At 48.5% G+C, this 28000-nt stretch overlaps 2 protein-coding genes across 2 annotated transcripts; both read right to left on the bottom strand.

The window, feature by feature from the left end:
- Positions 1-1213: 1213 nt before the first annotated feature.
- LOC135825814 (uncharacterized) lies at positions 1214-5790 on the bottom strand. Its single transcript, XM_065338439.1, has 2 exons — positions 4182-5790; positions 1214-2051 (listed from the first exon to the last, which is right to left on the bottom strand). Exons 1-2 carry the CDS (start codon positions 5104-5106, stop codon positions 1819-1821), a joined length of 1158 nt encoding a protein of 385 aa, XP_065194511.1. The 5' UTR covers positions 5107-5790; the 3' UTR covers positions 1214-1818.
- A 4589-nt stretch (positions 5791-10379) lies between these two features.
- Positions 10380-27060, bottom strand: LOC135826493 (probable ATP-dependent RNA helicase DDX43). The gene is made up of 13 exons (XM_065339103.1): positions 26977-27060; positions 26313-26377; positions 25434-25544; positions 23297-23438; positions 22658-22758; positions 22087-22174; positions 20953-21012; positions 19887-19957; positions 18052-18117; positions 17578-17685; positions 16187-16261; positions 11847-11934; positions 10380-11504 (listed from the first exon to the last, which is right to left on the bottom strand). Exons 1-13 carry the CDS (start codon positions 27007-27009, stop codon positions 11235-11237), a joined length of 1278 nt encoding a protein of 425 aa, XP_065195175.1. The 5' UTR covers positions 27010-27060; the 3' UTR covers positions 10380-11234.
- Positions 27061-28000: the final 940 nt, after the last annotated feature.

The following is a 28000-nucleotide window of genomic DNA, read 5'->3' as shown; positions in this document are numbered from 1 at the left end:
TATGTATACGTTTAATTCATAAGTAGCAGGACGGTACTGTTTTACTGGCATTGCCATCAGCAGTATCCCACTGATTAGCTAGCATTCTCTCATGGTTTTCATCCAGTGCAGGATTTCGGTTGCTCTGCTGCGTTCTTGCATTGCTGGTTTGCACGGCTCTCACACACTCTTGCCGTGTCGTCGGCAGCCCACATCTCGCAAGATAAGGTACCATCTCTTGCGTCCCTGCTGTGCGTCTGTTGTTTATCGTGTTCATGTTTGTATTGAATTTGCTTTGTCCATTTTGTTTTGCTTGTGTTTGGGAGCACAGCCCCATGCTGTGTCATCAGTCGTGTTTAGTGTTGCAATCTCACACATCATCTTCTCAGTTTCAGTCCTGCCACTGGGACTCCCAGCAGGAAGCCTTCTCGTTGATCATGCAAATAACTTGAGGCAAACGAGATCAGAAATCGACAGAAGAAGTACTGTTTAAAAGAGCTGGTCTGGTCCTTTGCAGTACATTTCTGTATGCTTTGCTGTAAGACGAAACGACCATACGCTGCTGCATATTCCACCATCGGTCTCACGTACCCTTTGTATAAGATCATGAGTGCTTTTGTTGTTAGACGACTTGACATTATAACATAACAGATTCACACGTTGTCGGAATAATCGAGAGCACAGATTTGAAATGATTCAGAAACGTTAGCCTTGAGTCAAACAGGAAACGCAGACGTGTAATGGTGGACACAACCTGTAATGGTCCGCCGTCTAGGGAGTACGTAGGACTGGTTCTGGTGGAAAGGACTGATGTTGCATCTGCCGGTGGGTGATTTTCGGCAATAGCATCCACCATCGATTCCTCCAGGGGTCCTCGTACTGACCGGAAAAATGTCATGCAACAAGGTGCTGTGGATGTTATGGTTATCCCCGGATCAAGCGGAATCCTGTCATACTACAGCCGCCTGCGCTGCCCTAAGGGCGTCCGGTTAGAGCAGTGTTTACTGTACGTCACCTCTGTGCGCCAAGAGTACATGAACACCAGAGTGTGCAGCTCGGATGGGTTGCTGTCACGGCGGAATTCCGTGATTACATCATTTTAGTGATGTAGTGCGTACAAGCAGGATTCAAGCAGGTCTCTTTCTGCACAACTGCAGCTCAGTTGTACGCACTACGCCACTTCCCGCCTCAAATCTGCGCCAAATATGATGTAATCACGGAATTCCGCCGTGACAGACACCCATAGTGGAAAATGCCCCAAGCTGCACACTCTGGTTTTCATGTACTCTTGATGTGCCCATAAAGGTGAACTCACAGCTACTAATTCCATTCGGCTCGCCACACAGGGAAAGACCCCTTTTCGCCCATGACAGTGTTGGCGAAAGAGCACAGAGCCGGTGTGCCCGCCACATGTGGAACATGAAGGGAGACAGTGAAAAACGCACGGAATTTGCCCAGCGCGGTGTTATGCTGATATCCCCTTGCGCACTGATATACAGGTACAGTGAACTTGGCTACTAATGACTGCGGGTGTAATTGACAATTCGCGAATACCCACAGAATGTCCATGCCCAGAGCAAAGTCCAATCTAACTGTAATACATATAAAACAGAGAGGTTCCAGGCTGTCCAAGAGAGTGCTCAATACCGAGACGAGAGGTAGAGCTGGTTCAAACAATAGGAGGACAGAGAAAGTAAAAACACTTCCTCTGTCCTCCTATTGTTTTAACTGTAATACATATAATGAGACTTCGGGTTAACGGACACTTCGCGACTAAGGACGCTATTCTGATGCCCCGCTGCCGAGTGTCGTTCTACGCAAAGTTGACTGTACATTATCTTACATCCTGACAGGCACTGACAAACACCAGGACTGATTACTTCTTGGTCTGGTAAAACAACAACAGACCAATCCGAGCATGCGCAATACAGTAGCCAACCTGTGTAGTAGATATATTACAACTTGCATATACAACAGCCGGCTTACCGTTTTGCTCCGTCGTCGTGAGGACGTAGCACACTCCCTGGAGTAGAGCATTCCTGCAGCCATGTCTGGTGACAGGTCTCCAAGACCTGCAGACAGCAACATATCAACATGCGTGCACACACACACACACACACACGCACAGATATGCGCGCACGCACGCACAAACACACACACACACCACACACACACACACACACACACACACACACACACACACACACACACACACACACACACACATATACCGGATTTCACAGAATATAAGTTGCACATTTTTACACTACACTTCAAAAGCAAAGAAGAGGGTGCTAGTAACAATCGGGTGTGGCACCCTCTTCTTTGCAAATATTATACTGAAATAAGTTGGCTCAAACGTGAAGATGGGGGTGCGACGTATAATCGAGCGCGCCTTATAATCAGGGAAATGCGGTACATGTACATGCATACTGCCGGCCAGTCACTGCACATGGCGTGTAACACGGTGAATCACTTGCTGGGTGAACAGCAAAAGGCTCTTGAGTAAACTACAGTCGTGTAGTTTTGATTCTGTGTGTGTGTGTGTGTGTGTGCGCGCGCGCGCGCGTGTGTGTGTGTGTGTGTGTGTGTGTGTGTGCGTATGTGTGTGTGTGTGTGCTCATGCGCACGCATGTGTATGTGGCGTGGTGTGTGTGTGTGTGCATGGTGTAGACCAGGTGTGCATTGAGGGTCGATTCGCACATCAGTGGTTTCGCCAGTTTTGTGGATAAGGCAATGATCAGGCACTAGTCTTGATCTGTATATTTCAGATCTTGTCCGCTAGGAGAACATTTGTGGGTGCACATCCAGTGCATTTGCAGATTTGCATGCTTCTCTTGCGACGGCCGTACGTGGTGGTGGTGGTGGTGTGCGTACGTGTGCGTGAGTGCGTGCGAAGGTGTGAGTATGTATGTGCACACAAGAGCGTCTGTGTGTGTGCGTGTCCATGCGTCCGTGGTTGCTTGAATATGTTTGTGTGCATGTTTGAGAGCAGTGACTGTTGCTGCACTTGTACAGTACATGCATTCATGGGTGTGCCCATGAATGCATGTACTGTACAAGCAGAAATATTCATTTGGAATTTAATTTCGTCTTTTTCGTCCAAGGAGCTTTAGGACTAAATTAAATGCCAGACGAATGTCGATTTGTCCAGCGTTTCAATACACTGTTATAGTCCATGGACTAAATTTTCAACCGGACGAAATCCCTTTCTTTGGAGTTGGACGAAATTATTGACCGACGAAATTTTCTGCCTGTACAGTATACACCCATGAAAGTACCATGAATGTAAGTACTAGTATGCTCGAGTTCCACGTGCGCACAGCAAACACAAAGTACATCTACACAAACTGATATGGTGAGCCAAAGGAAAATATGTTACACAAGGCGAGCGGTGGGTCACAAGTTATGCGTTAGGGCCCGGTCACACATGCACTCAAAAAGTAGGGGATCCGATGAAGCGACGCCGCAGGAGCGGAAAATACCGTGGCAACTGCAAGAAGCAGAACTATGGCTCCAACGGACATTCAAATCCACTGCCTCCAACATTTTGGGAGCGAAACTCTCGCTTCTGCGGTTTCGCTTCCGCGGAAAACACCACGATCTGCTGTATATGGACTTGCTACGAGAAATTTGTATGCGTATCATGTCCATGCAACACAACTATGTGCAAGATGGTCATTGACCTCGTCTATTCTCCGTACCGTATGCACCATAGTCAACTTTACTCTCATTTTCAGCCGAAGGAGGAGTTTGCCCTGTTTGTATGTGTGACCATACACACGTGGTTCCGCTGGAGCGACACCAGGCTCGCTGCCGCGGAACCTCGCCGCCGAAGCAGAACCCCAGTGCATATGTGACCGGGCCCTTAGCGTCCTCCAACTAAACCAGGTTTTGAACAGTCAGACGTGCACAGGGTAGCACCAGACTGACAAGGAGTACTGAGACATTCCACGGCTAGGCAGTGAGCTTGAGCACTGCTCTAACACATAACTTGTGCCCCACCGTTTTCGAAAAATAAAAACGAGCACGATGCGGCACACATCACGGCAAGGAAACCCGACAATCTACAATCTACCATCGCCAACTCACCTAGCATGTGAACTGGACGATGAGGGCCGACTGGACCCCCCCCCCCCCCCCCCCCCCCCCGACACACAATACAATGCAACGCGATACAGCGCAAAGGACACCATACTCACTGAGAGGTGTTGGTGACGACGGTTGCCGAGGCCGACGCCGCGACGTCATCGGGCTTGCCATGCTGCCGGCCAGCGACTTGGATGCCATCGCCGACGGGTTGCTATGGTGACGATGCCGGCCGAGACGCGAGTCGCCATGGTGCGACGATAGCTCGCTCTCGAACGAGCCGCTGCGTGGCAGGCGTGCTCCGAGGAGTGATGACGAATGGATGGCCGGGGCCGAGGTGCGTCGTGGCGATTCCTCCTCCGTTAGTGACGGTAGGGAACGGCTCAGCGAGGAGAAGTCTCGCAGGCTGGTGATGTGCGACGATGTGGAGCTTGAGCCACTTCTACTCGCTCTAAACATGCTGCTAGTTGTCTGGTGTGGGTACGACTCACTCAGATACTCAGCGGACGAGGATGAAGACACAGACCCATTTGTACTAGTGGCGCTGCCTAAGTAGATCGAGGGGATGTCATCGTTGCTGGATGACTCTGCACTCGCGATGCGTCGTATGGGCTCCGGCGAGCGCTGAAGGCGCGACGACGCTCCGCCACCGCCGCTACGTTTCGCCGGAGAGAGCGATTTTCTCCGCTGAGTTAGCAGCGGTGACGGACATCGCTCGATTCGATCCACGTCCGCTAGTGGCGAGCATCGACCTTCGTTAGCATCGCCGCTGCTGACACCTGGTCGTAAGGGTGCTGGACGTAGAGGCTGCGTTGTTTTCTCGGTGTTGTTTGTGATGCTCGGGAGTCGCAGCTCCACTGCTGGGGGTTCGTCCAATGGCGGCAGACTGTTGCCAAGTGCGCCAGCGCGATAGCGGGGGTTCCGCTGACTGCCAGGCAACAACACAGGTGCCAGAGGTCCTTTGCGCCTGCTGAGCGGAGAAACAGAGTCGGAGGACGACGAGGGACCTGGGCGATCTTCACCGTACCTAGTCTCCATGCTCAATCCGTGGAGCGCAGTGATTCGACTTCAACTGAGTTAGTTCAACTCACCCAAGTGACGGCCACAACGCCGAACCGTCAGCAGAGCGGTATTTACACGACGCTGAAATCAGGGCGCAGTCAACTATACTACTAGTACTACTAAATCAGGTGCCCAAACTAAGTAAAATCCTGTTCCTTCCTCACAGCACTCAGCAGGATATGACGATTTCACGACTACCTTTTTGCAGCTTCAGCGCTCGACTGAGTGAGGTACCTGTCGCATGCCGTCCGTCCACTCACCACGCAGCAGCAGCTGATCGCTGAGTCTGCACACTCGCTACACGACCTGCTCAGTTCGCAATAAAACAGCTGAGCTGCAGTAGTGAGCAGTGAGGCCACGCGCGCGGTCTTTCCGGGAGAGGACAGAACAAGATTGTGCGCGAATGGTCAGCACTACAAGTACTGCCGCCTGACTGCCACTCACTGCAGCTTTGTCTTTCACTCGAAGAAAGGATCAGATAAAAATCGTAGCACTAGCTCTCAGCGACACAGTCATTCTCGTTTCGTTTCATATCAGGAGGGACATGTCGACAGGCAAGGTCATATCAGGGTAAATCTACCGTGTAGCAGGCAGAATGCTTCAAAAACGGGATGGACCCCCGGCCAACAAACAACCCGCATCATCAGTGCACCAGTCTGATGTAGCACAACACATGGAGCGCAGTGCGCAGTGCAGAGTCCGTGAAACACGTGAGAGTTGGACGGCGCTGGCAAGGCGTCAAGCATTTTCGGCGCTTTTTGCCTCCCTCACGTGCACACTGCGATTGTTCAGAAAAGCGATCCTGTCAGCTTTGTTGTGTTCTTAGTAGGGACTAGGGTACGTGCAGTGCACTTCTCCTTTTTGTTCTGTATGGATTTTTCTGCTTTCGATCGAAGCCTGGGATCGACTGCCCCTTTCAAGTAGTTTGAATGGCTTGAATCATTGAATGGCTGCCTCTTCTGAGCAGCTGGCCTTGCCCGATGCCTCGAGTACAGTCAGACTGCTTTTATCAGGCTAGACCTTTTCGACGTGCATGCATGTCACTCTATCTGTTTTCAGTCTTGGATTAGGAGTATATCCGTGGTGTGCTCTCAAACACTACACTTCTACACTCTATTAGGGGCCGTCCGTAAATATCGATGTTTTTTTAGAGACGATATTGGTGCTTCTCTCCCTTGACCCCCCTCCCTCCCCCCAGAAGACGCACATGTACATCTAGATCATGGAATCAATATTTTTGGATGCTCATGAAGTGCCCAGGATGTTGAGGGTCCGGTGTAGGCGTGAAAATCCCGCCGCACTCACGCTGCATCGCCTGGGGGGAGCGAACCGGGTTGGCGCTGCAGTGCTCAGCCATCGTGTACTGGTGTAGCCAAAGCGGCTACGCTCGGGCTTGAATTTTTTCAAATCCTTGTTCAGACAGTGAAGACTGGAAACTCTTGTGGAGTTCGTCCGTGTTTGTTCGCACTGCCTCTACGTCTTGAAAAAGGTCTCCCGCAGGCATCGTTCGGCCGATTTCCACAATCAATAGCTCATTCTTTTGCTCTTGAAATTCGCCATGGGCGTACAGCTTCCAATTTTTGATTTTGTTCTTGTGTCGCGAGTTTTAGCTCCGCGAACGGAAGCTGGTTTCACATTTCTTGTATAGCCATTTAGACGTCCGCGTGCAGGGATCGGCGAAACTTCAGATATTTACATCGATATTTTTCTGATGCTCGAAAAGACGCACATGGCTCAAACCCCCTCCCCCCCAGACGCACCAATATCGTCTCTAAAAAAACATCGATATTTACGGACGGCCCCTTATGTAATATTTATCAAGCTATTACCGGTAATTTTGGGTATTTCTATACTGATGGAGTATTGTGCAGACCTGGAGCGTAAGGAGAAGACCTCTCCACCAAGATGAAAAATATTGGGCAGAAGCGATCGAGGCGAGCGAGCGGAAAGACCTACCATCTCGCCGCAGAGGCATTCACTAATTCAGCCACCCACGAGTGACGACCGAAAGTATTGAATACTGAGACCAGCGAGGCGTGCATGCAGGGTGCGGTAAACTGTGGTTGGTTCGCCACTGACGTCATGACGTGGAGGTCGGCACAAACTTTGGCTACAACACCAGGCTCGCCCCGGCCCCAGCAAACGCCCAATGGCGGAATTCAGGTAGAGACTGCCGACAGTACCACTCGCTTGCGTGCCAAATTAGATCATCCACATCATGCATGGCATGCACGAAGTCTAAAAAAATATTTCGTAACCCTACATTCATGCATGCTCGCATGATAATGTTATGTATCAGATGTACTACCATGATGTGCAGCCGTAACACTGGTAATCATGGTAATAGCAGAGCAATGATTAATGGTACATGGTCCACGTCGAACAGTCATCAGATCATTACAATCACTGGGCGCGTTCGATTACACACATTTCGGTCAATTCTAGAATAATTATCATTCGTTATGGTGCATGCACCGTTCGATTACACAAATTCCGTCGTCAGAATCGACGAAATCCAATTCTGTCAATTTTGAAGAGAGGGAATTGCTAATTCTCTCGCCAGAATTTACGCACTCGACGTACATGTACACGCCGTGCTAGGTCCACGTGCATGCGCGAGGGTGTACGGGATCCCACGTGGTTCTCTTTTACAATGTTTTCGTGTAGTCGTTTGTTTACATGGTCGCAATCCGTTCATTCGGTTCATTTGAAACCTGGGTTCGGAACGTGTGACTGTGTGATCGAAAGCACCCATAGCCCCATCATGATACTCTGCACAGCGCCTTCTAGTTGGCAGGGACGTAGCAGCCGGTCCGGCTTTGGCCTGGACCACTTTTTTTTAACACGAAGGTGCCCAGAATGCAGGATTTTGTACCCTTACTTCCAAATGTCCCCGCGGGAGACCCTCGGACCCCCCATCCGCCCGGACCACCTCCAACTGCGTTGCTACACGTCTGGTTGCGATCCAAAGATCTTAACAAAACTTTTTTGTGGGGGGGGGGGAGCAAAGCAATGAAGTTGTAGAACCGTTAATGGTTATGGGTTTGTGATGACCTTGAGCGAGTTGAGGCATCTATTAGGGTCTACCATAATTATTTTCTCTAATAAGAGCCCAGCAGCCCAGGGGTTCCTATTGTTTCAGTCACTGTGCTACCAAGAGTATAACCCCCCAAGAGTGTGCAACTCTGCATATGGGGTCTCAGCTCCGACGGCGAAACTCACATCAAGTGTCTCAGATACGTTCGTACTGAAAACAGACGGATAGCGTGCACGCAATCCGAATATCTGCCATGATCATGCTGGGGATTTGCATACCTGCCGTGAGTTTCTGTCAGAGAGTGCTTTTTTATTACTCCGCTGCTCGCTAAAAACGGGCTGGAAACGTACAACTGCCACACTGCACCACGTGATGTGAGTTTTTGCCGTCGGCGTACCCCATATTAAAAAAGGGTATCGGGAGTTGCACACTCTTGGGGGGTTATACTCTTGGCGATACTATTAGAGCCTGTGCTACTATCATCAGTGAGACCGTGCTTCTTATTTGTATCAATGCTCCAGTACATTGCATTACATTGCGGCGACGGTTTACCGGGTGTTGGCTAGGGTTTAGCAGGTGCTAGCTAGGGTTTAGCGGGAGTCGGCGGCCCCGTTATGAGTTCCCTTCGGGAACGGATACGATACTTTACTTTTTTTTTAAACTTACTACATACATGACAGGGTAGCATGAAGCCATGTCCAGTTTATAGAAAGTACTGCCTACTGGTATTCTTGGTGGCCAGTAGCTAGTAGCTAGAAAGAGTTAGTTACATCCGCAAGAGTACTTCTGGCAGCCACAGTGCGCATGAGACTGGTTTCGTGCATTACATAAACCAGCCATCCCCCCCCCCCCCCCCCCCCGACACACACAAGTACCCCCTCTCGACATTCACACACGTACCCCCCCCCCCCCCCCCTCCGACATACACACATGTCCCCCCCCCCCAACATACACATTGCTTCCCTCTTCCTCTACCATGAGGCATGACTGGCTATGAGGCTACGTGGTACGTAAGGCGTGTCAGACCAGGAAACGCGTTGCCCAACAATAGTCCTTATGCACATTGTACAGATGTACGAAGTTCTGTACTATGGCCGAAGGTGTGTACATACCCGGTTGGGTGTTCATTGTGTGCTATACATGCGCGTTTGACCCATTTAGCCTCACAATTCATGGCAAACGATCACTTTTCAAGCCTTCTTCACTTTGGGATTGAACTAACAACTAGCTAGATCTCTGCCGGAAAAAGATTTCGTATGAAATGCCTTCATTGCCCATTTCATAGTGGAAATAGCAGTAAAGACAATAGGGTCCTGCACATTCAACACCCAACCGGGTCTACGGGATTCTACAAGATTATACGGGATTTCGTGCATCTGTACAATGTGCATAAGGCCTATAGATACTGTACATGTCCATGTGCAGGCCACTACAGTAGAAACAATGATGATCATAAACACACCATGTACCATTATTAATGATTGGCAAATTGTGTTTTGTTGCCCGTAAAAGAGGCTGTTATATCGACACCAAAAAAAAAAAAAAAATTAATGATTATATGCGACCGTCGCGAGAGAAACACGCAAATCTGCGAATGCACTGGATGTTAGCCCTTTCCCAAAGATGCCATAACTTTTCGTAACCGTACCGTGTGAACCACACCTTGACAAAGTCCAAGTACAGTACTAGCGAGGTTTATGTACAAGTGAGAGTTGTTATATCGAGAGCAGACCTGTAGCCTGTTCAATGAAGGCATTCTCCATCATTTCACTGCACGCAAAAGGCAATGCACATACATGTACATGTATTATTAACACAATATTGTTGATCTACTGTTTCTCTGAAATGAGCCTGAACTCTGAAGGCACATGAGAAATGAGCGAGTGTGCATTGCTGACTCTAAGCAGTGCCAGCATAGTTACCAGTTCTCCCATCAGCGGTCGTGTCATTGTAGTAACCCTGACGACAGCCAATTAATTATTTCGAAAGCCTATCGACATCTACTTCCCTAGCAACCGGCGCCGACACGACATACCTGTCGTCTTAAGCTGCTTCCGTTCAGGACACCGTTCAGAATGCGATCGAGGCGGTGCTAGTGTCCAAGGCATTGAAAGTGGCCACGTACATCCGCGCTCGTACTCAGCCGACGCTCGTCAGCTGCAGCTTCAACCCCCACCGACACACACACACACAGTCAAAACGACACTGCAAGTGGAGCGCAGCACAGTACAGGAGGCCAAACCCTGCTCTGAATTACGAATCATGGTCTGAAGCGCAAGGAATAAACCATTGAAAGCTGCGAAAGGCCGCCTAAGAAAGAACTGCATTGAGCCCGTGAGCGCTAGAGCAAGAAACAGGGCCATTGGCTAAAAACTCAACACGAGAGAATCACCGGACTGAAAACGTCTGCTTTCAGTCAAAACAGGGAATGGAATAATCAATGAGAGCAGGAGATAATATGTCGGTCATGAGAAGGAGGAGCGGAGCAGTAAACAAAAGAAAGGCAAGCAAGATTGGAACAAGGGCGTTTGCCGTCAAGAACTCAATGACAACTTGGAACTGCCACACAGGCAACGGCACAAAGACATTGGATACGTACACAACGTGCTAAGTTAGCACACATCGCATTGGACTACACAGGTCACGGCGGGATAGATAATCATGACCATTGCCATCACGCAGGCACCGTGTCACCGCTATCAGTGACAACCTAAGTGCACACACACACACAATTATATAATACAATATTTACAGCAGCTTGCAAAACGGCATGGTCAGTCCAAGACCAGCAGAAGAGAGTACTTGATTGCAGCAGTATGTACACGGGTAGAGAACTCAGTTGAAAACAAGGCACACGAGAGCATGCGGCACACACGGCTCAACGCGGCAAGACACGACATGTACAGACACACACACACTGCTCTAACACAGAAGGGCAGATCTTCTCTTCGTTGGCAGTGTCGGGTGCAGAGAAGCGTCATCACGATAGGAATCTCGGGAGCAACCCGGCTTGACGACTCGGAACACCGAATGAAAACAATGCTTCCATATTATGTTGTTCGTTGTTTCAGGCAAAGCTGAAACCGCCCTCATCAAAACGGCCTCCACCACGGCCTCCTCCACCGCCACGATAGCCTCCACTACCATTGCGATCGCCATAGCTACGACCTCCACCATTACCGCCGCCACCGCGTCCTCCTCCACCACGGCCCCCTCCACCACCGCGTCCTCCTCCACCACCGCGTCCTCCGCGACGAGGTCTCTTGCCGTCATCACCGGTGCGAGCCTTGTACTCTTCGAATCGCTGAGCCATCTCCACGACCTCCTCCGGTACCACCTGAGAGAGAGAGAGAGAGAGAGAGAGAGAGAGAGAGAGAGAGAGAGAGAGAGAGAGAGAGAGATAGAGATAGAGAGATAGAGAGAGAGAAAGAAAGAAAGACAGACAGAGAGATAGCAATTGAGCTAGCTGTACAAACATAAAAGACGTCTATGCTGTGTGAGAACCATGGCGTACTAAAGTTAAATTTAGAATGTTCTCGTACGGAGCTCGCATACACCACCAGGGTGCATACACCAGTACCCCCCCCCCCCTCCCGTACAGACGCACAGATACACACACACACACACACCCACACACACACACGCACACACACGCACAATCCACACACAATATCCCTACCTGTCCGGCTTCTTCCAGTATTACGATAAGATCACTCGCCTGGCGCCAGTTCTCGCGTGTCATAAACGTCAGTGATATGCCAGTGCGACTGCAGGGGTTCCACGTGACACAACAACAACAAACAACAAACAAGAGACTTAGAGTGCAATCACAACGACAAGTGATAGCAGATAGGCAGGTAGTGTAGAGTCTGGACAAGTGATAGCAGATAGGCAGGTAGTGTAGGAGTCTGGACAAGTGATAGCCGATAGGCAGGTAGTGTAGGAGTCTGGGCTTCGGACATACTGTAAAACATGAAATTCTAGGTGCATTAACATTTCGGTGCCAGGGACCTGCCAGGTTTCAGGTGTAATTTAGAATTAGGTGACCAGCTTTCCCTTCACATACAGTGCATACGCTTGTGTCTTTTAGGTGTACCGTATTTTCCGGGGTATAAGCCGCACTTTTTTCCCGCTAAAAATCGGACCAAAATCGCCCCTGCGGCTTATACACCGAATATGCTTGCGCGGATGAATGCTTAGCATACATCAGTATGCATGCTGACGTCATGTGACTTATCATTCGACTCAGCTTCGCGCCTGTGTTGCTATCCCGGCACTTTTACTAGTTTTAGTGCGCGGGCTACACCATACGGTACGCGTATACGGGGACTATTTTGTGTACTGCAAGTGCCGGTTTCCACACATCCTAGTATACAGCGATACGATAATACTACTTTTTGTGTATAAATAGGGTCGGCTGGAATCTTTCCCTGTTGTGAACAGGGTACTCCCTGGCCTGGTACATAGCTGTAATGGAACAAATGTTTGTTTCCAAACATTTCAATTCGTCTTTCAGTCGTTCAGATTATTTCGTTTCTTTAGCTATTCTTGCCGGTACTTCGATGGTGTCCTGGAGTTGACCATGCCGCGGCGGACAACATACACCGTAAAGGAGAAGATACGCGCTGTGCTCTTCGCCGAAGCGCATGGAAATCGGGCCTGCGCGAGACACTTCGACATCGATGAGTCGATGGTTCGTAGGTGGCAGAAACAGAAAGTCTAGCTGTCGAAGAAGAAAGTCGCGTCCAAATCGCTACATGCTGGACCCGAGCCACGACGGAATGAACTTGAGCGTAAGGTTTTCGAATGGATTGAGAAAATCGACCAGATGGGATTGGATTGAGTGGCACAAGGATTCGCCTAAAAGCGAAAGTCTTCGCAAAGGAGATGAACGCCGTAAGTTTCAACGCAACTGTTAGTTGGTGCTATCGTTTCATGAAGCGACAAAGCCTTGTTATCCGGGCGAAGACTCACCTGTGCCAGCGACTGCCGGACGAGTTTGAGGAGAAGATTCTGTCCTTTCAGCGCAACGTCATCAGGTTGAGAGAACAGAACAAGTATCCGCTAGATCAGATTGGCAATATGGATGGAACGCCTCTGAACTTCGACATGCCCTTGTCCCGCACTATCGACAAAATCGGAGCGAAGACTATTCACATCAAAATGACAGGGCACGAACGAGAGCACTTTACTGTGCCTTTAGCATGCCTTGCCGATGGGACAAAGTTACGGCCATTTGTCATTTTCAAACGAAAGACTATGCCAAAGGATGCAGTGCCGCCTGATGAGTAGTAGTCAACGAGCGGGTTCTGGCGCAGGGGGCCTTCATCACATTGTATTCAATGTGATGAAGGCTGCAGGTGCTCTCGACAATGTCGAAGAGACATTTGAAAATGCTGACCAGATCGAAGCCCAGGAGTTCATCCGTGTGATCAAGGATCTGAATGAGCGTATGATCTTTCGAAGAGACGGGGATACGGAAGCGACGACGAAATCTGTCCGCCTCTCAGTCATGGCGACGAGGATAACCCGTGTTGTTGTGCGTGTCGGCACGATCGACATTGATGATGAAGGTTATCATAAGAAGATGCCGGATGTCTTGTGCGATACTATAGCAAGCCGGAAGCGCAAGGCCGATGATGACCTGGATGAATCAATTGTCACGATTCAGGCTTCGGACACATCTCCTGTCATCGAAGTTTCCAGGAAGCGCTCCTGGGTAGTACCTTCTGTAGATATCTTTGATTACTAGACTCTCTCTCTCTCTCTCTCTCTCTCTCTCTCTCTCTCTCTCTCTCTCTCTCTCTCTCTCTCTCTCTCTCTCTTTTCGTTGTATCTCTTTGCTCGTAGAGAGCAAGCTGTTATCTTATTATCGTCATGTCTCAGCCGGAAAATGATCCGAAAAATTGAAATTACAAGTCAAAATACTGCAAAACTATGAGTTCTGATTAATATAAAATTGGAAAAAGTGAGATAACATTGACATTAGAAATAGTAATATTTTAGACATCGGAATGCAATATTATGATGTAGGGCAGGACATAACACCCACCCCTAAAAATCAAAATTAATGATACATGCGGAATTCCAAATCATGACACCATATTACCTTATTGTTTAGGGTAGAGCATAACACCCCAATACATATTTTCAATAATACCCCTTTTTTTGAGGTAGGGACACCCCTGGCACATATTTTTATCCGCAAAAAACCCGGGCCAAAAATAATTTAAACCGCAAAAATGGGGTACTATTAGTACCCCATTTTTCAATAATACCCCATTTTTTGGGACTCGGGCGCCCCCTGCGCCAGAACCCGCTCGTTGACTACTACTCTGATGTCATTGTCCACGTTCACCCCAAAGGCTGGATGGATGAAGCTGGAATGCATATGTGGCTGGATAAGGTTTGGTGTGCAAGGCAAGGTGGCCATGGGAGCACCCCTGTTCGAAGCTGCCTTGTCTTTGACTCGTTTCGTGCACATCTAGTAGAGAACTTCAAAAGACGTGCTCGTGAAACAAGGACCGACCTTGCTGTTATCCCTGGTGGTCTGACATCCCAGCTTCAGCCACTTGATGTGTGCCTCAACAAGCCATTCAATGAGTGTGAATAATCTTGGTTTGTGGGTGCGGCTTATACTCCGAATACCAACTTTTAGTCAATATTTTGCCTCAAAAAGGGGGGGTGCGGCTTATACCCCGGTGCGGCTTATACCCCGGAAAATACGGTAATTTAAATTTAGGTGCCTGGTTTCTCTGCCGAAATCACCGAAATTAAAGTTACACCGAAAATACCATGTTTTACAGTAATGAAGATTGATGGAAAGTTCCGATGATGTTCAAACTTCAAAGCAAGCCCGAGCACACGGCGAGTGCACACCAGAAGGCAAGACATGTGGCGCAGGGGAGTCGCAAGGTATTTTAGGGTGATACAGTCAAGATACATGCAGTACAAACAAAAACGTGTGGAGTTGGGGTGGCTTCTCTGGAAATTTCGAGCCAAACCAGTGTGTTTTGTTGATTCACAGGGTAGATCACCTACAGCACTGTCGGGCGCCGAAGAACGGCCAGGCTAGAATTTCACCAATTTTGAAGAACGGCCAGGCTAGAATTTCACCAAATTTTGAAGAACGGCCAGGCTAGAATTTCACCAATTTTGAAGAACGGCCAGGCTAGAATTTCACCAATTTTGAAGAACGGCCAGGCTAGAATTTCACCAATTTTGAAGAACGGCCAGGCTAGAATTTCCCCCTATTTTGAAGAACGGCCAGGCTAGAATTTCCCCCTATTTTGAAGAACGGCCAGGCTAGAATTTCCCCCTATTTTGAAGAACGGCCAGGCTAGAATTTCCCCCTATTTTGAAGAACGGCCAGGCTAGAATTTCACCAATTTTGAAGAACGGTCTAGGCTGGATTTTCGCAGAAAAAACAGAAACCGTATTAAATCTATACTATAATGTACACTCAGACGTATAACTCTGCATAAATGTACATGTATTAAAGACTGTAGCATCGAATAAGAATAAAACTGCCGAGTTCGCTAAAAATAAGAACGGGCTAGGCTAGAACCCTGACCCCCCAGTTCTTCGGTGCCAGACAGTGGTGTAGTCCAGGACAAACAGTGGTACGGCAAGATTACATAACCCCCAAGAGTGTGCAACTGCCTGCACAACCTCTATGCAGTGCTGCGGCGGCAGAACTTCACATCACGTGACATGGTTCAAAAGGTTACACTGGCAAACAGTGCAAAGTGACCACAAGAGAGGTGTACCCAAAGCTGGGCTGCGTACAACCCTGTATCTATCATGCACAGAGTGCAAATAATGTGTACGGGTTGATCACGTGATGTGAAGTTCTGCCGTCGCAAACCTTGGGGGTTATGTACTCTTGGGTAGGGTCAATACTGCAGTGACTGTAGCATGTCCGCCGCCCCTGCATACGAACGTCCGCCGCCCCTGCATACGAACATGACATGACGACGATAAAGTTCACGTGGCACCGAACAGCTAGCGTGCACTCACCCAGCTCTGCCTGTGCGTCCAACGCGATGCACGTAGTCTTCCATGTTGTGTGGAAAGTCGTAATTCACAACGTGACTACAAGAACAAAAGCAACAGCGGGAGCGGCAGCGACAGAGAGGAAACTAAAGATCAGCAACCAATCAAAACTAATATTTCATCGCATTACCGTATTTCCGTGATTATAAGTCGCACCCCCATATTCAGGTTTGAGCAATATTGTTTTTGATGTATTTACTTCAGTAGTAAGTCATGCTCGATTGTAATTCGCACCCCTTTTTTACCCTTGAGTTTTAGTGTAAAAAGGTGCGACTTAAATTCGGGGAAATACGGTATGTACACAAATCACAGCAGTAGGTGGACTCCAGACAGCACAATGCTATGCTGTGAACGTTATGAAAACCTCCGAGTAAGCACATGCACATAAACATGTTTCCCCAATAACCCTTTTTAAAAGCCCTAGAACTATTTTTAAGAAAACGCGAAATCGCCGTTCTTGCTCATATTTCTCTGACAATAAGTTGAATAACTCCATCATTTCTAGGTCGATTCTCACAATCCTGGGCTTCCTGGAAAGCTCTATCCATAAGGAATACATCTCCAGTAGATATGAAGAGCGGCAACGTAAATGTACAGGGAGCGAAGCAAGCGTACAAGCCAGTGTCATGTCAATTGCGAGCGAAATACTCATCGCGATGCAATTCCCTCAGATTTTATCGCAGAGCGATGGGATTTTTGGAAAGAAGTCGGGATGCCCGATTGCCCGTAGCCTGATTGCGTCATAGCACCTGGCCGGGTAGGCACGTGCGAAAATGGGGAAATCCCCAGCTGAAGTGCATTTTACACGCTACAACCTTTCGATGAGGCGATTGGTCAAGTATTCGCGAATCTCGCGAGGTTACGTACATAGATGACGTAATGGTGATGCAATGATGACATCACACACCCGACCCATTCATATCAGGACAGAACGATGTCTATGACACGTGGCAAGAGTGCATAAACAAGAGTATGCAACTGTGGTTATGGGTTAGTGCGTTGCGTACTGCCTTCATTACGTAACTTGCCTTCATCACGCTCTGAAAGCAGGCATGCAAACCCACAATTTCTCGTACGAGCCCATCCGTTTCTGCTCGATTCTTTCCAGTACCTACGCGATCTCTAATTTTGGCGCAAGAACTCCAGTTCCAGATGAAAGTTCATTTTAAACCAGAGGGAAAGAGAGGTCACAGTTGCATACTCTTGTTTATGGACTCTTGCACGTGGTGGTGGTGGCTAGTTATGGCCACACACATGTAGAAGAGATCTACAAATCCATTCTAGGTCAGGATGAACATTTCAATATAAAGAATGTCAAAAAGATGGCCGGTGTTTCAACGCTGGCGTATTCTTACGTGATTCCGGGAATATCCAGACCTCTGGATGCGACGTCCGTTGCAACAAGAACGCGCACGCGACCTGTCTTGATGTCTTCCAAAGCCTGCTCTCTGTCATACTGGTCGCTGCAGATAGCGGCAAAGACACCAACACACAAACACACACACACACATACACACACACATAAACACACGCACACACACATAAACACACGCACACACACATATACACACACATATAAACACACACACACACACGCGCGCACACACGCGTGCACACACACACGCACAGTAGACAGTACCGATGCTCAGTTATTGGTCATCAATATTTCGGTCCGGTGCTACAAAGCAAGAACAGCACAAGTTACGCTTAGGGTCTTGGACACCTCAATACACTAGCAAAGTCATGTTTGATGCGTGTTATTTCAGACAGACGGTAATCACAGACCGGCATCACACACAGAATATTCAACATAGTATTAGAGTACTCACCGATCGCCATGGAGAGCGTTGCAGTCAATTCCGTCGATGACTAGCTCAGACCCAACGTGATCAGCACTTCACACGAAAGCACACAAGAAACACCCACACAGCATTAGCTGTAGTGCAGATCACGAGGAAACGACAGCTCCCTAAAATACTACCGTATTTCCCCGATTATAAGTCTCAACTTGTTACACTAAAATTCAGGGTAAAAAAGGGGGTGCGACTTACAATCGAGCATGACTTACTACTGAAGTCAATATATCAAAACGATATTGCTCAAACCTGAAAATGGGGGTGCGACTCATAATCGAGTGCGACTTATAATCAGGGAAATACGGTATTCCAATCCCAGAACAGTACACCAGGGAAAATTCTCAAGAAAATGTTGAAGAGCCTGACGTGTGTGTCCTCTTTCACAGTGTTTTTGCATTCTTGTCTCCGATGAAATTGTTCAGAACAACCGCCAGGACATCGCCAGTCACAACTGTTTACGAGAATCAGGAACAGCACTGTCGGATGCCGAAGAAGGGGAAGGCTGGGGTTCACCAAGCACAGCATACCAATGTATACACGGTGACTCAACTGTGCATAGACTGTAATACATGAGAAAAGTAACGGTCTACAGTCCATTCATCGGAAACTGGCCCGCTGGCTTTTGAAAGTCGGATTTGGGCCGAATTGAGGATCAAAAACCCACTATAAATCTCAAAAATCTGGGTTTTGGATCTGCTTCTCCATACATTTTGCCATGGCATACCTGTCCTAATTTTGTAAAACCTGGCTGAATTTCTATTTCCCTGTTCTTGGACTTTTCTGGCCTCAAATGTGGCAAGGAGTAATTGCACGGGTCACACAATGCAGGATGTACTGTTGTTTTCACGCTATCTACAACTATAATGACAGAGAGAGACACCAAAAAGTTAGGGTGCCAGTTTCCAATGAATGGACTGTAGTCTAGGAGGCTGACACCCCCCCCCCCAGTTGTTCCACACCTTACAGTCACCATAGTTGTAAGTACAATCCTGGCCAGAGAAACCTGACCTCATGAATAAAGTGGCGCCGCTGCGCTCAAGTGCGCACAGTGTTGTGTGTTCTGCTACAGTCCATTCAGAAAAAGATGAGCGCTGGCTCTGGAGAGCTCCCGTGTTTGGTGATTTTGCCAGTGCCGCGAGATTCGAAACTTGAAAAAGGGTCCAAAAAGGCACCTCAACTGGGGTTTGAACCGCAAATGTACTGTTCTGCAAGTGGAGTGCGGGGGTTGGATTTTCATGGCTTTTCCCCAATTCAGTGCTTTGGGGGCAAAACCTGGCCGAAATCCTATTCTTGTTATGGCTTGCTCTTTGGATAAATAGACTTCAAAAACACAATTGGAAGAGTATTCCACGGGGGATTGACAAAAATATTGTGACAAAAACTCAAATTTTGACCCATTTATGGCCAAAAGCTAGGATATCATCTTTTTCTGAATGGACTGTAGGGTCACGTAGCGATTCCCCCCCCCCCCCCCCCCCGGCGCTAGAATATTCATGAGGTTGGATTTCTCTGGCCAGAACTGTACTACGGAGAACAATGTGTGCATGAAAAAGGCTAGTTGTTCTGTTGTGCGAGGATAGCATCCAATGGCAAACTCGAAGGCACAGCACTAAACTGCTGTGTTGTCCCTGACAACAGTCTGGTACTAATACTAAACTGCTGTGTTGTCCCTGACAACAGTGTCTGGTACTAAAACTAAACTGTTGTGTTGTCCCTGACAACAGTCTAGTACTAATACTAAACTGCTGAGTCGTCCCCGACAACAGTGCGGTACTCGGCCACGGTGCACTGGTGGTCATGTCACTTACGTGTTCTTGCGGCCACAGAAGATGAGGACGTGTCCATCCTCGCCCAGCTCCGTTTCCAAGAAGTGCCGAAGCTGCACAAGGAAAATCACAACGGCAACAACGACAGCAAACACCAGCACAACAGCAATAAAACTTCAGAGAAGCAAAATCACGCCACCGTTCAGAGTAGTCTAACGCCAGAGCAGGGGCGTCGCACACGCTACGGTCACTACGGCATTGACCGTACCACTCTTTGCCCCAAGTACCCCGTGAATCAATAAAATGCACTGAGTTGGGTTCTAAATTCCAAAATTTTCGGCTGAGCCACCCCTCCCCCACGAGTTAAATTGTACTTCAGCTGGCTGACCGTACCACACAAAATTAACTTCCGACGCCCCTGCAGAGGATCCTGTCTCTATGATGAGTCTTGATGACCTGTGATCAGGGCGGAGTGAAGTGGATAAGAAATCTCTGCACTATGCTGCGTAACACGAATTCAGGACCAATCACGAGTACCCGTGCGACACTGTGGATGCTGTATCTGCAAAATAACTACATGGTTGATCCTCAGCACTGGCCAAAGAAAGCGTATGGAATATTGCAACACTTGCAAGCACATCCTTTCATGGAGTATGTATGGCATAGCTTGGTCAGCACAGGAATACGACCATAGACCTCAGCCAGGGAAGGTGGGGTGATTGCGATGCAGCCATTCCGTCCCCAACTTGAGTGGTACTGGTGCTTATATGCACAGCACACGCACCACACACACAACACAGCGCGTGCTCCGGACACGCCCTATAGGAAGATAGAACGCTGACAAAAACGCAGCACGCAATCACAGGGAAAGCTAGAGAGGCAGTACAGTCAGACATCGCTTAACCGCACACATCCGTTTTCCGCAAAATATCCGGATAGGCGAGGGAACCGGACAATCGAACACACATACTGTATGTGTGCATGGCACATGCTGTAAATCGGTGACCAGCGATTTTCTACCGGATGGCGAGGGATCCGGATAAACGCGGACCGGATAAGCGAGGTCTGACTGTACTGAGACGCATGCAAGAACGCACGGTCGGCGTACCCGTTTATACTTAGTCTGTTCATCTAGAACCTCCACGGCCTGAGTGACCAGCTTGCATGCCTACACCACATGATGCACACAACAAAGACAAGAAAGAAAAGGAAAGGAACACATGGATACGAGTTAAGAGTAACTGTCCACCACAATAACTAGATACCGTAGTGTCTTGTATTAAAGCTTGTCTCATATAGAAGACTGTTTTGAATAGTCAGTCAATTTTTTCTTCAGACTTTTCCCATTTGTCTCTTTCCCTCAAACTAGTGAAGATTTTATGACTTGGGGCTCCCCGCGTGCTAGAGTGTACGTGAAGTGTGTGGGTACAGTGAGGGCTGCGTCCCACCCGCCTGTGTGGATTCACAGGAAGTGTGAGTTACGAAGTCTGAAGAAAATGTTGAACAGTCTATGCTGGGGTGACGACTACACCATAGCTCAGTGGTTAGAGCATCGCTAGCTACAAGCGAGGGTCCCAGGTTCGAGTCCTGGTGGTGACAGTCAATTTTTTCTTCGGACTTTTCCCGTTTGTCTCTTTCCCTCAAACTAGTGAAGGTTTTGAATAGAAGCCTGATTTTCAATGTGTGTACTATCGCCGGAGTCGCTATCTCTACTTCGTATAGTTGTAGAACGTGATACCAGGTTTTCGCCGAGACAAGAAACCACAGGGAGGTTTCGCACAATACAACAGGGCAGCAATACTGTAAGCATTCTGAGATTTAGCTCTAAAAGAACAACAACACCAGCCTAATGCGGCAAAACACGTTGACAACGAAATAGGTCCGACTAAGGGAGCGTTCGCATTGTCTTCATCGACTGTTCGAACATATTTTTTAAAGAGATTTAAATAGTTGACGTGTCCCATTAGAACGGTTTCTATCATTTTAGAGTTTTCAGTGGAATTGTCATGGCAATAATAACGCCCGATCAGATCGACCATCTCGACGTAGCTATTCCAAACTCTTTGGAACTAATCCACATCTCCCATCGGATGAGGTTATGGAGTTTCGAGGAGTTTCGTATTTTCTGAAGAGGCCAACAAGGCCACCTCTTCAGAAAAACGAAACTCTTCGAAAAGTGAAAGAGGGACAATTCGAACGCGCCCTAAAGTGGTAAGAAGTGATGAGTGCAAGAAGACCTTACCCTCAAATCCAAGGAGCCGACATGCACAAGTATGGGTTCCTTCATATACTTGTCACTCAGACGACGTACGTCCGGGGGCCAAGTTGCACTGTCGTGTAACCAAACAACACACATACACACATACGCACACAAGAACACACACACAAACACACACACACACACACACACACACACACACACACACACACACACAAGAACATACACGCACACACAAACAGACAACGCCACACCAAAGCAGGTACACAAAGAATCAGACTCAGCTATCCACACAACATACAAAAAGCCAAGCATGTTACAATCATATAACAAGTTACAATGACGTCCTTCTTGTGACGCCATTGCCCAAGCCCAATCCGATCATTCATGAAGGGATGCCCTCACCGAAAGTAGGAAGAAAAGTTCCTAAAGAAAATCCAAACATGAGTTCTAGCTACAAAAAGGTTTGTAACCTGACTAGAAGGCAGAGGCAATGACTCAGTAAAGCATTTCCACCTACCGAAAGAAGTAGTTTCTACCAAAACCTGTAGATCAAAAACGAACGCCTACGAAGTGTTCTTTTTCCTGTTCTTACCTTGTCATTACTGTCTGTCTGTCCGGACGGATATCCAGCATGATCTTGCGAATGTCATGCTCAAAGCCCATATCCAACATGCGGTCAGCTTCGTCCAAGACCTGCATGCACACACGCACGCACACGCACACACACACATACTTGTACTTGCACTGGCTCACTGCCAAAACTGGTCACGCGGGTCTCCTCGGAAAACGGGAGAGAGATTCAAAAATAATGCAATGGGCTATCGACCTGCCCTACGGCGGACACCTACTTCTCTGATCTGAAAAACGGATCTTGGTATTACGCAGTACACTCCTCACCCACCCATCCATGGATTTTGTCAGTATCTGTGCCCGCGCATAGAGAAGTATCTGTGTGGCCAAAATATCCCAACTACATCCATGGCCTGTAGAGGGCTCAATTTGCCACTGGAATACTCAAGCACACACGCCCGCCCGCATGCACCCCCCCCCCCCCCCCACACACACACACACAAGCACAAACACACACGCGCGCGCGCACACACACACACACACGTGCACACACACACACACAAGCACAAACAGAAGGCACCTTCTGTTTGTGTATCCCGACCTACATTGTGACACCCCCCAACACACAGACACACACACAGACATGCACATATAGTCGTACCAGGTAGGTGACACTTTCCAGCGACAGGAGATTGTTCATCTGCAAGTCGCACAGACGTCCCGGCGTTGCCACGACAATCTCCACGCCAGCTTTGACGGTTTCCACCTGTGCACGGCGATCAGCACCACCATAGATGCAACAGCTGGAACAGGAAGCAAAAACAAGAAAAGTCACGCTCCATAGATGTGTTGGAGCTAGGTGTCAGGTCATTGAATGTCTCAATATCCTTGCCAGTTTTATGTCTTGTTTTCGCACTATCTGACTGTGTAATATCTTGCTATTATTGTCATACTAAAGAACCACCGACTATAATATCTTGTTACGTTGGTGGACTGTTAGTCAGAACTCGTAACTTATTGTTTCTTTCTCTTTAAATACTATTCAGCATGCACATAATGACCATGAATGACATGCACCAGCTGTCCTACACATATGCGGCCGTGCACCCCCCCCCCCCCCCCCCCCTAAAAGGGGGACCAGCTACGCCCCTGGCAACAGCCCTGCGTGTGTGTCACAAGAAAAGTCACGTTCCGTAGATGTGTTGGAGCTAGGTGTCAGGTCATTGAATGTCTCAATATCCTTGTCAGTTTTATGTCTTGTTGTCGCACTATCTGACTGTGTAATATCTCGTTATTATTGTCATACTAAAGAACCACCGACTATAATATCTTGTTACTGTATAACACCTTTATTTCGGTGTAATTTAAATTTCGGTAACTTCGGTACTGGTCCTGGATCACCTAATTTAACATTACACCTAAATTTTCCGAAATACCAAAAATATGTAAAAATCATGAAAATCAGTGTCAAATTAAAAAAAATCAACTTGTATATGTACTGGTATACCGGTAGTACATTGTACATACATAACATGTACCGGTATTATGTGGAGCCTTTTGGCCTTGGCGGAGATATTAGTGCAAGAGCGTTTTTTTTTTTTTTTTTTGGTGCCATGCATACTGAATTTATCCTTACACCGAAAGGTCAGGGGTTGGCTTTTACCGAAATTTTACAACACCGAAAATAAGGTGATATACAGTACGTTGGTGGACTGTTAGTCAGAACTCGTAACTTATTGTTTCTTTCTCTTTAAATACTATTCAGCATGCACATAATGACCATGAATGACATGCACCAGCTGTCCTACACATATGCGGCTGTGCACCCCCCCCCCCCCCCCCCTAAAAGGGGGACCAGCTACGCCCCTGGCAACAGCCCTGTGTGTGTGTGTGTGTGTGTATGTATGTATGTATGTGTGTGTGTGTGTGTGTGTGTGTGTGTGTGTGTGTGTGTGTGTGTGTGTGTGTGTGTGTGTGTGTGTGTGTGTGTAGTGAGCTCCTGTCTTTGATAACCAGACCATGTCGCTTCGCAGCAAGAGGCGTGTCTATGAGGCTGTCGTCCTCACGACCCTCTTGTATGGTGCGGAGACGTAGACCACCAAGGCAGGCCACCTCCAGAAGCTAAACACGTTTCACCATCAGTGTGTTCGGTCCATTGTGGGTATCGGTCGTCGTCCACAGTGGGATGATCGGATCTCAACGGCCACATTAGCAGCTACATTCGGTGTTGACCCTGATATCACCCGCATCATCCGTCGCCACCGTCTTCGTTGGCTGGGTCACGTCGGCAGGATGGACGACTCACGCGCACCGAAGCAATTGCTGTTCGGCGAGCTGCCTGCCCCCCGTCCTCGTCACGGCCCGAAGAAGAGGTGGCGAGATGTGGTGTTGACTGACCTGGCGGACCTCGGCGTGACCACCTGGCTTGAGAGTTGCCAAGATCGTCCCGGCTGGAGACGAGTTGCGAGTAGCACCCCACCGCCACGGCCCGCTCCTGATCCTCTTCTATGTGTCTGTGGACGCCCATTTCGTCGACCAGGAGACCTGAAACGACATGCCAAGTTCTGCGCTCGTGTTCTCACTTGAACTTTCCGACATTCGCTATCATTGCGTACGCAATGGGCAAGATCAAGGTGTGTGTATGTGTGTGTGTGTGTGTGTGTGTGTGTGTGTGTGTGTGTGTGTGTGTGTGTGTGTGTGTGTGTGTGTGTGTGTGTGTGTGTGTGTGTGTGTGTGTGTGTGTGTGTGTGTTGGGAATACATATTCACTGCTGCAGTGGCAGCTGCTGTCCCACTCACCATCTGATGTGGTGGTAGTCGTATTTCTTGACTTCAGCCTCAATCTGAAGTGCCAGCTCACGAGTTGGTGATAGCACCAGCATGGACGGTCCTTTGCGGTCACGACGAGAACTGGAGAGAGAGAGAGAGAGAGAGAGAGAGAGAGAGACAGAGAGAGAGATAGAGACGAGAGAGAGAGATAGAGACGAGAGATAGAGATAGAGACGAGAGATAGATAGATAGATAGATAGAGAGAGAGAGAGAGAGAGAGAGAGAGAGAGAGAGAGAGAGAGAGAGAGAGAGAGAGAGAGAGAGAGAGAGAAGGCTGGTTAGAGGAACGGCTGCTGGAAAGCCACAATGACAATAAGATCAGGTGTACTTCACATAACATCACATCACACCTGATCGCACTGGACCACAGCATATCACACCACACAAGATCGCACCACACCACAACGTACCACCTCTCATTCTAAACGCAGCTTTTAGTTAGCCGTGGTTGGTTGCTACCCTTCATTTCATTCTCACCTATTGGCAGACTTACGGCGAGCCAGGAGATGTTGTATCAAAAAAATAAAATCATGCAACACAAGATCACATTACACCACACCACGTCATGCCACACCAGATCACACCAGAACACACCAGATCGCACCACACCACACCGCACCAGAACACACCAGATCACACCGTGTCATGCCACACCACACCATATCATGCCACACCAGACCACACCATGCCACACCAGATCACATTACACCACACCATGCCACACCATGCCACACCAGATCGTGCCACATCACACCATGCTACACAAGATCACATTACACAACGTTACACCAGCCAGATGGCACTGCAGCCAGATGGCACTACACTGTCGCAGCAGATGGCAGAACTCACCAAGGCTGTCGATCAAGGTGGATCATGCCAGGTAGAAGGAAGGCCAATGTCTTGCCAGTTCCAGTCTACACAAAGAAAACAAACCACACATGCATACATGCACACACATGTTACGTTCAATCCTGTTAGGTTCACAATTTCATGTATGCACGCACTCGCACCCCAAGTCCCATATACGCTCGTACACACAATTCCGACATGTCGCTATCCGCAAATGAGCAACTTGCCGCTGCCATGTTGATCCCTTTGCCACCTTGTTTTCCTCCTTCTCGTTCTCCTCCGTCTTATCCTCTCCGTGCTCGTCGTTCTCGTCCTCCGCCACCTCCCCCATCTCGCACGGGCATTTCATCTTGGAATCCATCACCATCCTCTCTAGCATTACCACCTGTGACTATTAGCAGTGTGACAAGTTGTGCTCATCAAGGGGTAGCCCTTGGCGGATAATGCTGGAAAAGGTGGCGGATACTGCTCGAAAAGCAGTGAAATTGGCAGAACCATACAAACCTTATGGCTGGCAATTCCTCGAATTCTGCTCCATTTCTTTATCCACATACCAAACATGCATGAAACCTACCAGAAAAAGTACCGAATTCTGCCAATTTTTCTGCCGGCATTATCCGCCAAGGCCGATCAAGGGGTGGGGAGAGTGGGCACTTTCACTAACCTGGGCAATACCGATCATGTCGAAACCGCTCATCAGAACGGGCCAAGCTTGTTTCTACGCGCATAACACATCCACCCACACACACACACGCGCGCGCGCACACACACACACACACACGTACACGGTTCACACGAACCCACGCCAGCACACGCAACCAAACAAACAAAAGGAAGACCCAGTTTTACACTAGAAGCCGTGGGGAGAACGCAAGCATCACCACCAGCAGCAGCAGTGGTGGCTCTAGCAGCATCACCACCAGCAGCAGCAGTGGTGGCTCTAGCAGTAGCAGCAGCACCACTAGCAGCAGCACCACTAGCAGCAGTGGTGGCTCTAGCAGTAGCAGCAGCACCACTAGCAGCAGTGGTGGCTCTAGCAGCAGCACCACTAGCAGCAGTGGTGGCTCTAGCAGCAGCAGCACCACTAGCAGCAGTGGTGGCTCTAGCAACAGCAGCACCACCACTAGCAGCAGTGGTGGCTCTAGCAGCAGCACCACCACTAGCAGCAGTGGTGGCTCTAGCAACAGCAGCAGCACCACTAGCAGCAGTGGTGGCTCTAGCAGCAGCAGCACCATCACCAACCACGAGCAGAAGAGGCGGCAACGACACAGGGCCAAATGACAACAAGAACGGCATACGAGCAATGGCGAGGGCTTGAATTTGACACAGACACTTATGTGAACAGTTTGACAGTTTCCATGGAGACAAGAATGCAATAATACTAAGCAGAAGAAAACACTTGTAAGGTCTGCATCTGCCACTAAGGTGAAAAGGTATAGTGGTGGCCTGCGGAAGCGAAGGCTACAGCTTGTGTGTTTCTGAACATTCAAGTGATGCTAACGCGGATCCCGCGAATATTATAGTAGAAGAAAACACTTCAGGCTCTTTGTCAACATCTCCAGAGCTTTCACATCTATACTTTCAAGCTTTCTCGTCAGGTGAAACACAGGCATACATGTATGAAGAGAGAAATAAATTGACAAAGAACACTCCCGTACGCAAGATGTGCACTAAGGCAAGTGATCATT

This window comes from Sycon ciliatum, chromosome 10 (genome assembly GCF_964019385.1).
Source record: "Sycon ciliatum chromosome 10, ocSycCili1.1, whole genome shotgun sequence".
Lineage (NCBI taxonomy): Eukaryota > Metazoa > Porifera > Calcarea > Leucosolenida > Sycettidae > Sycon > Sycon ciliatum.
Note: the sequence above shows the minus strand (reverse complement) of the source record. Positions and strands in the feature narration are given on the sequence as shown.

What these genes read in the sequence shown, in the direction of transcription:
- LOC135826493 (XM_065339103.1), bottom strand. Translation starts at nt 27,009, where the DNA reads ATGAGCGGTTTCGACATGATCGGTATTGCCCAG. An exon ending in GACTACCACCACATCAGATG is followed by an intron (nt 23,439 to 25,433) that starts GTGAGTGGGACA and finishes TTCCTGTTCCAG; the next exon opens with CTGTTGCATCTATGGTGGTG. An exon ending in AACGCTCTCCATGGCGATCG is followed by an intron (nt 17,686 to 18,051) that starts GTGAGTACTCTA and finishes CGCTATCTGCAG; the next exon opens with CGACCAGTATGACAGAGAGC.
- LOC135825814 (XM_065338439.1), bottom strand. Translation starts at nt 5,106, where the DNA reads ATGGAGACTAGGTACGGTGAAGATCGCCCAGGTCCCTCGTCGTCCTCC. An exon ending in GTCGTCACCAACACCTCTCA is followed by an intron (nt 2,052 to 4,181) that starts GTGAGTATGGTG and finishes TGCTGTCTGCAG; the next exon opens with GTCTTGGAGACCTGTCACCA.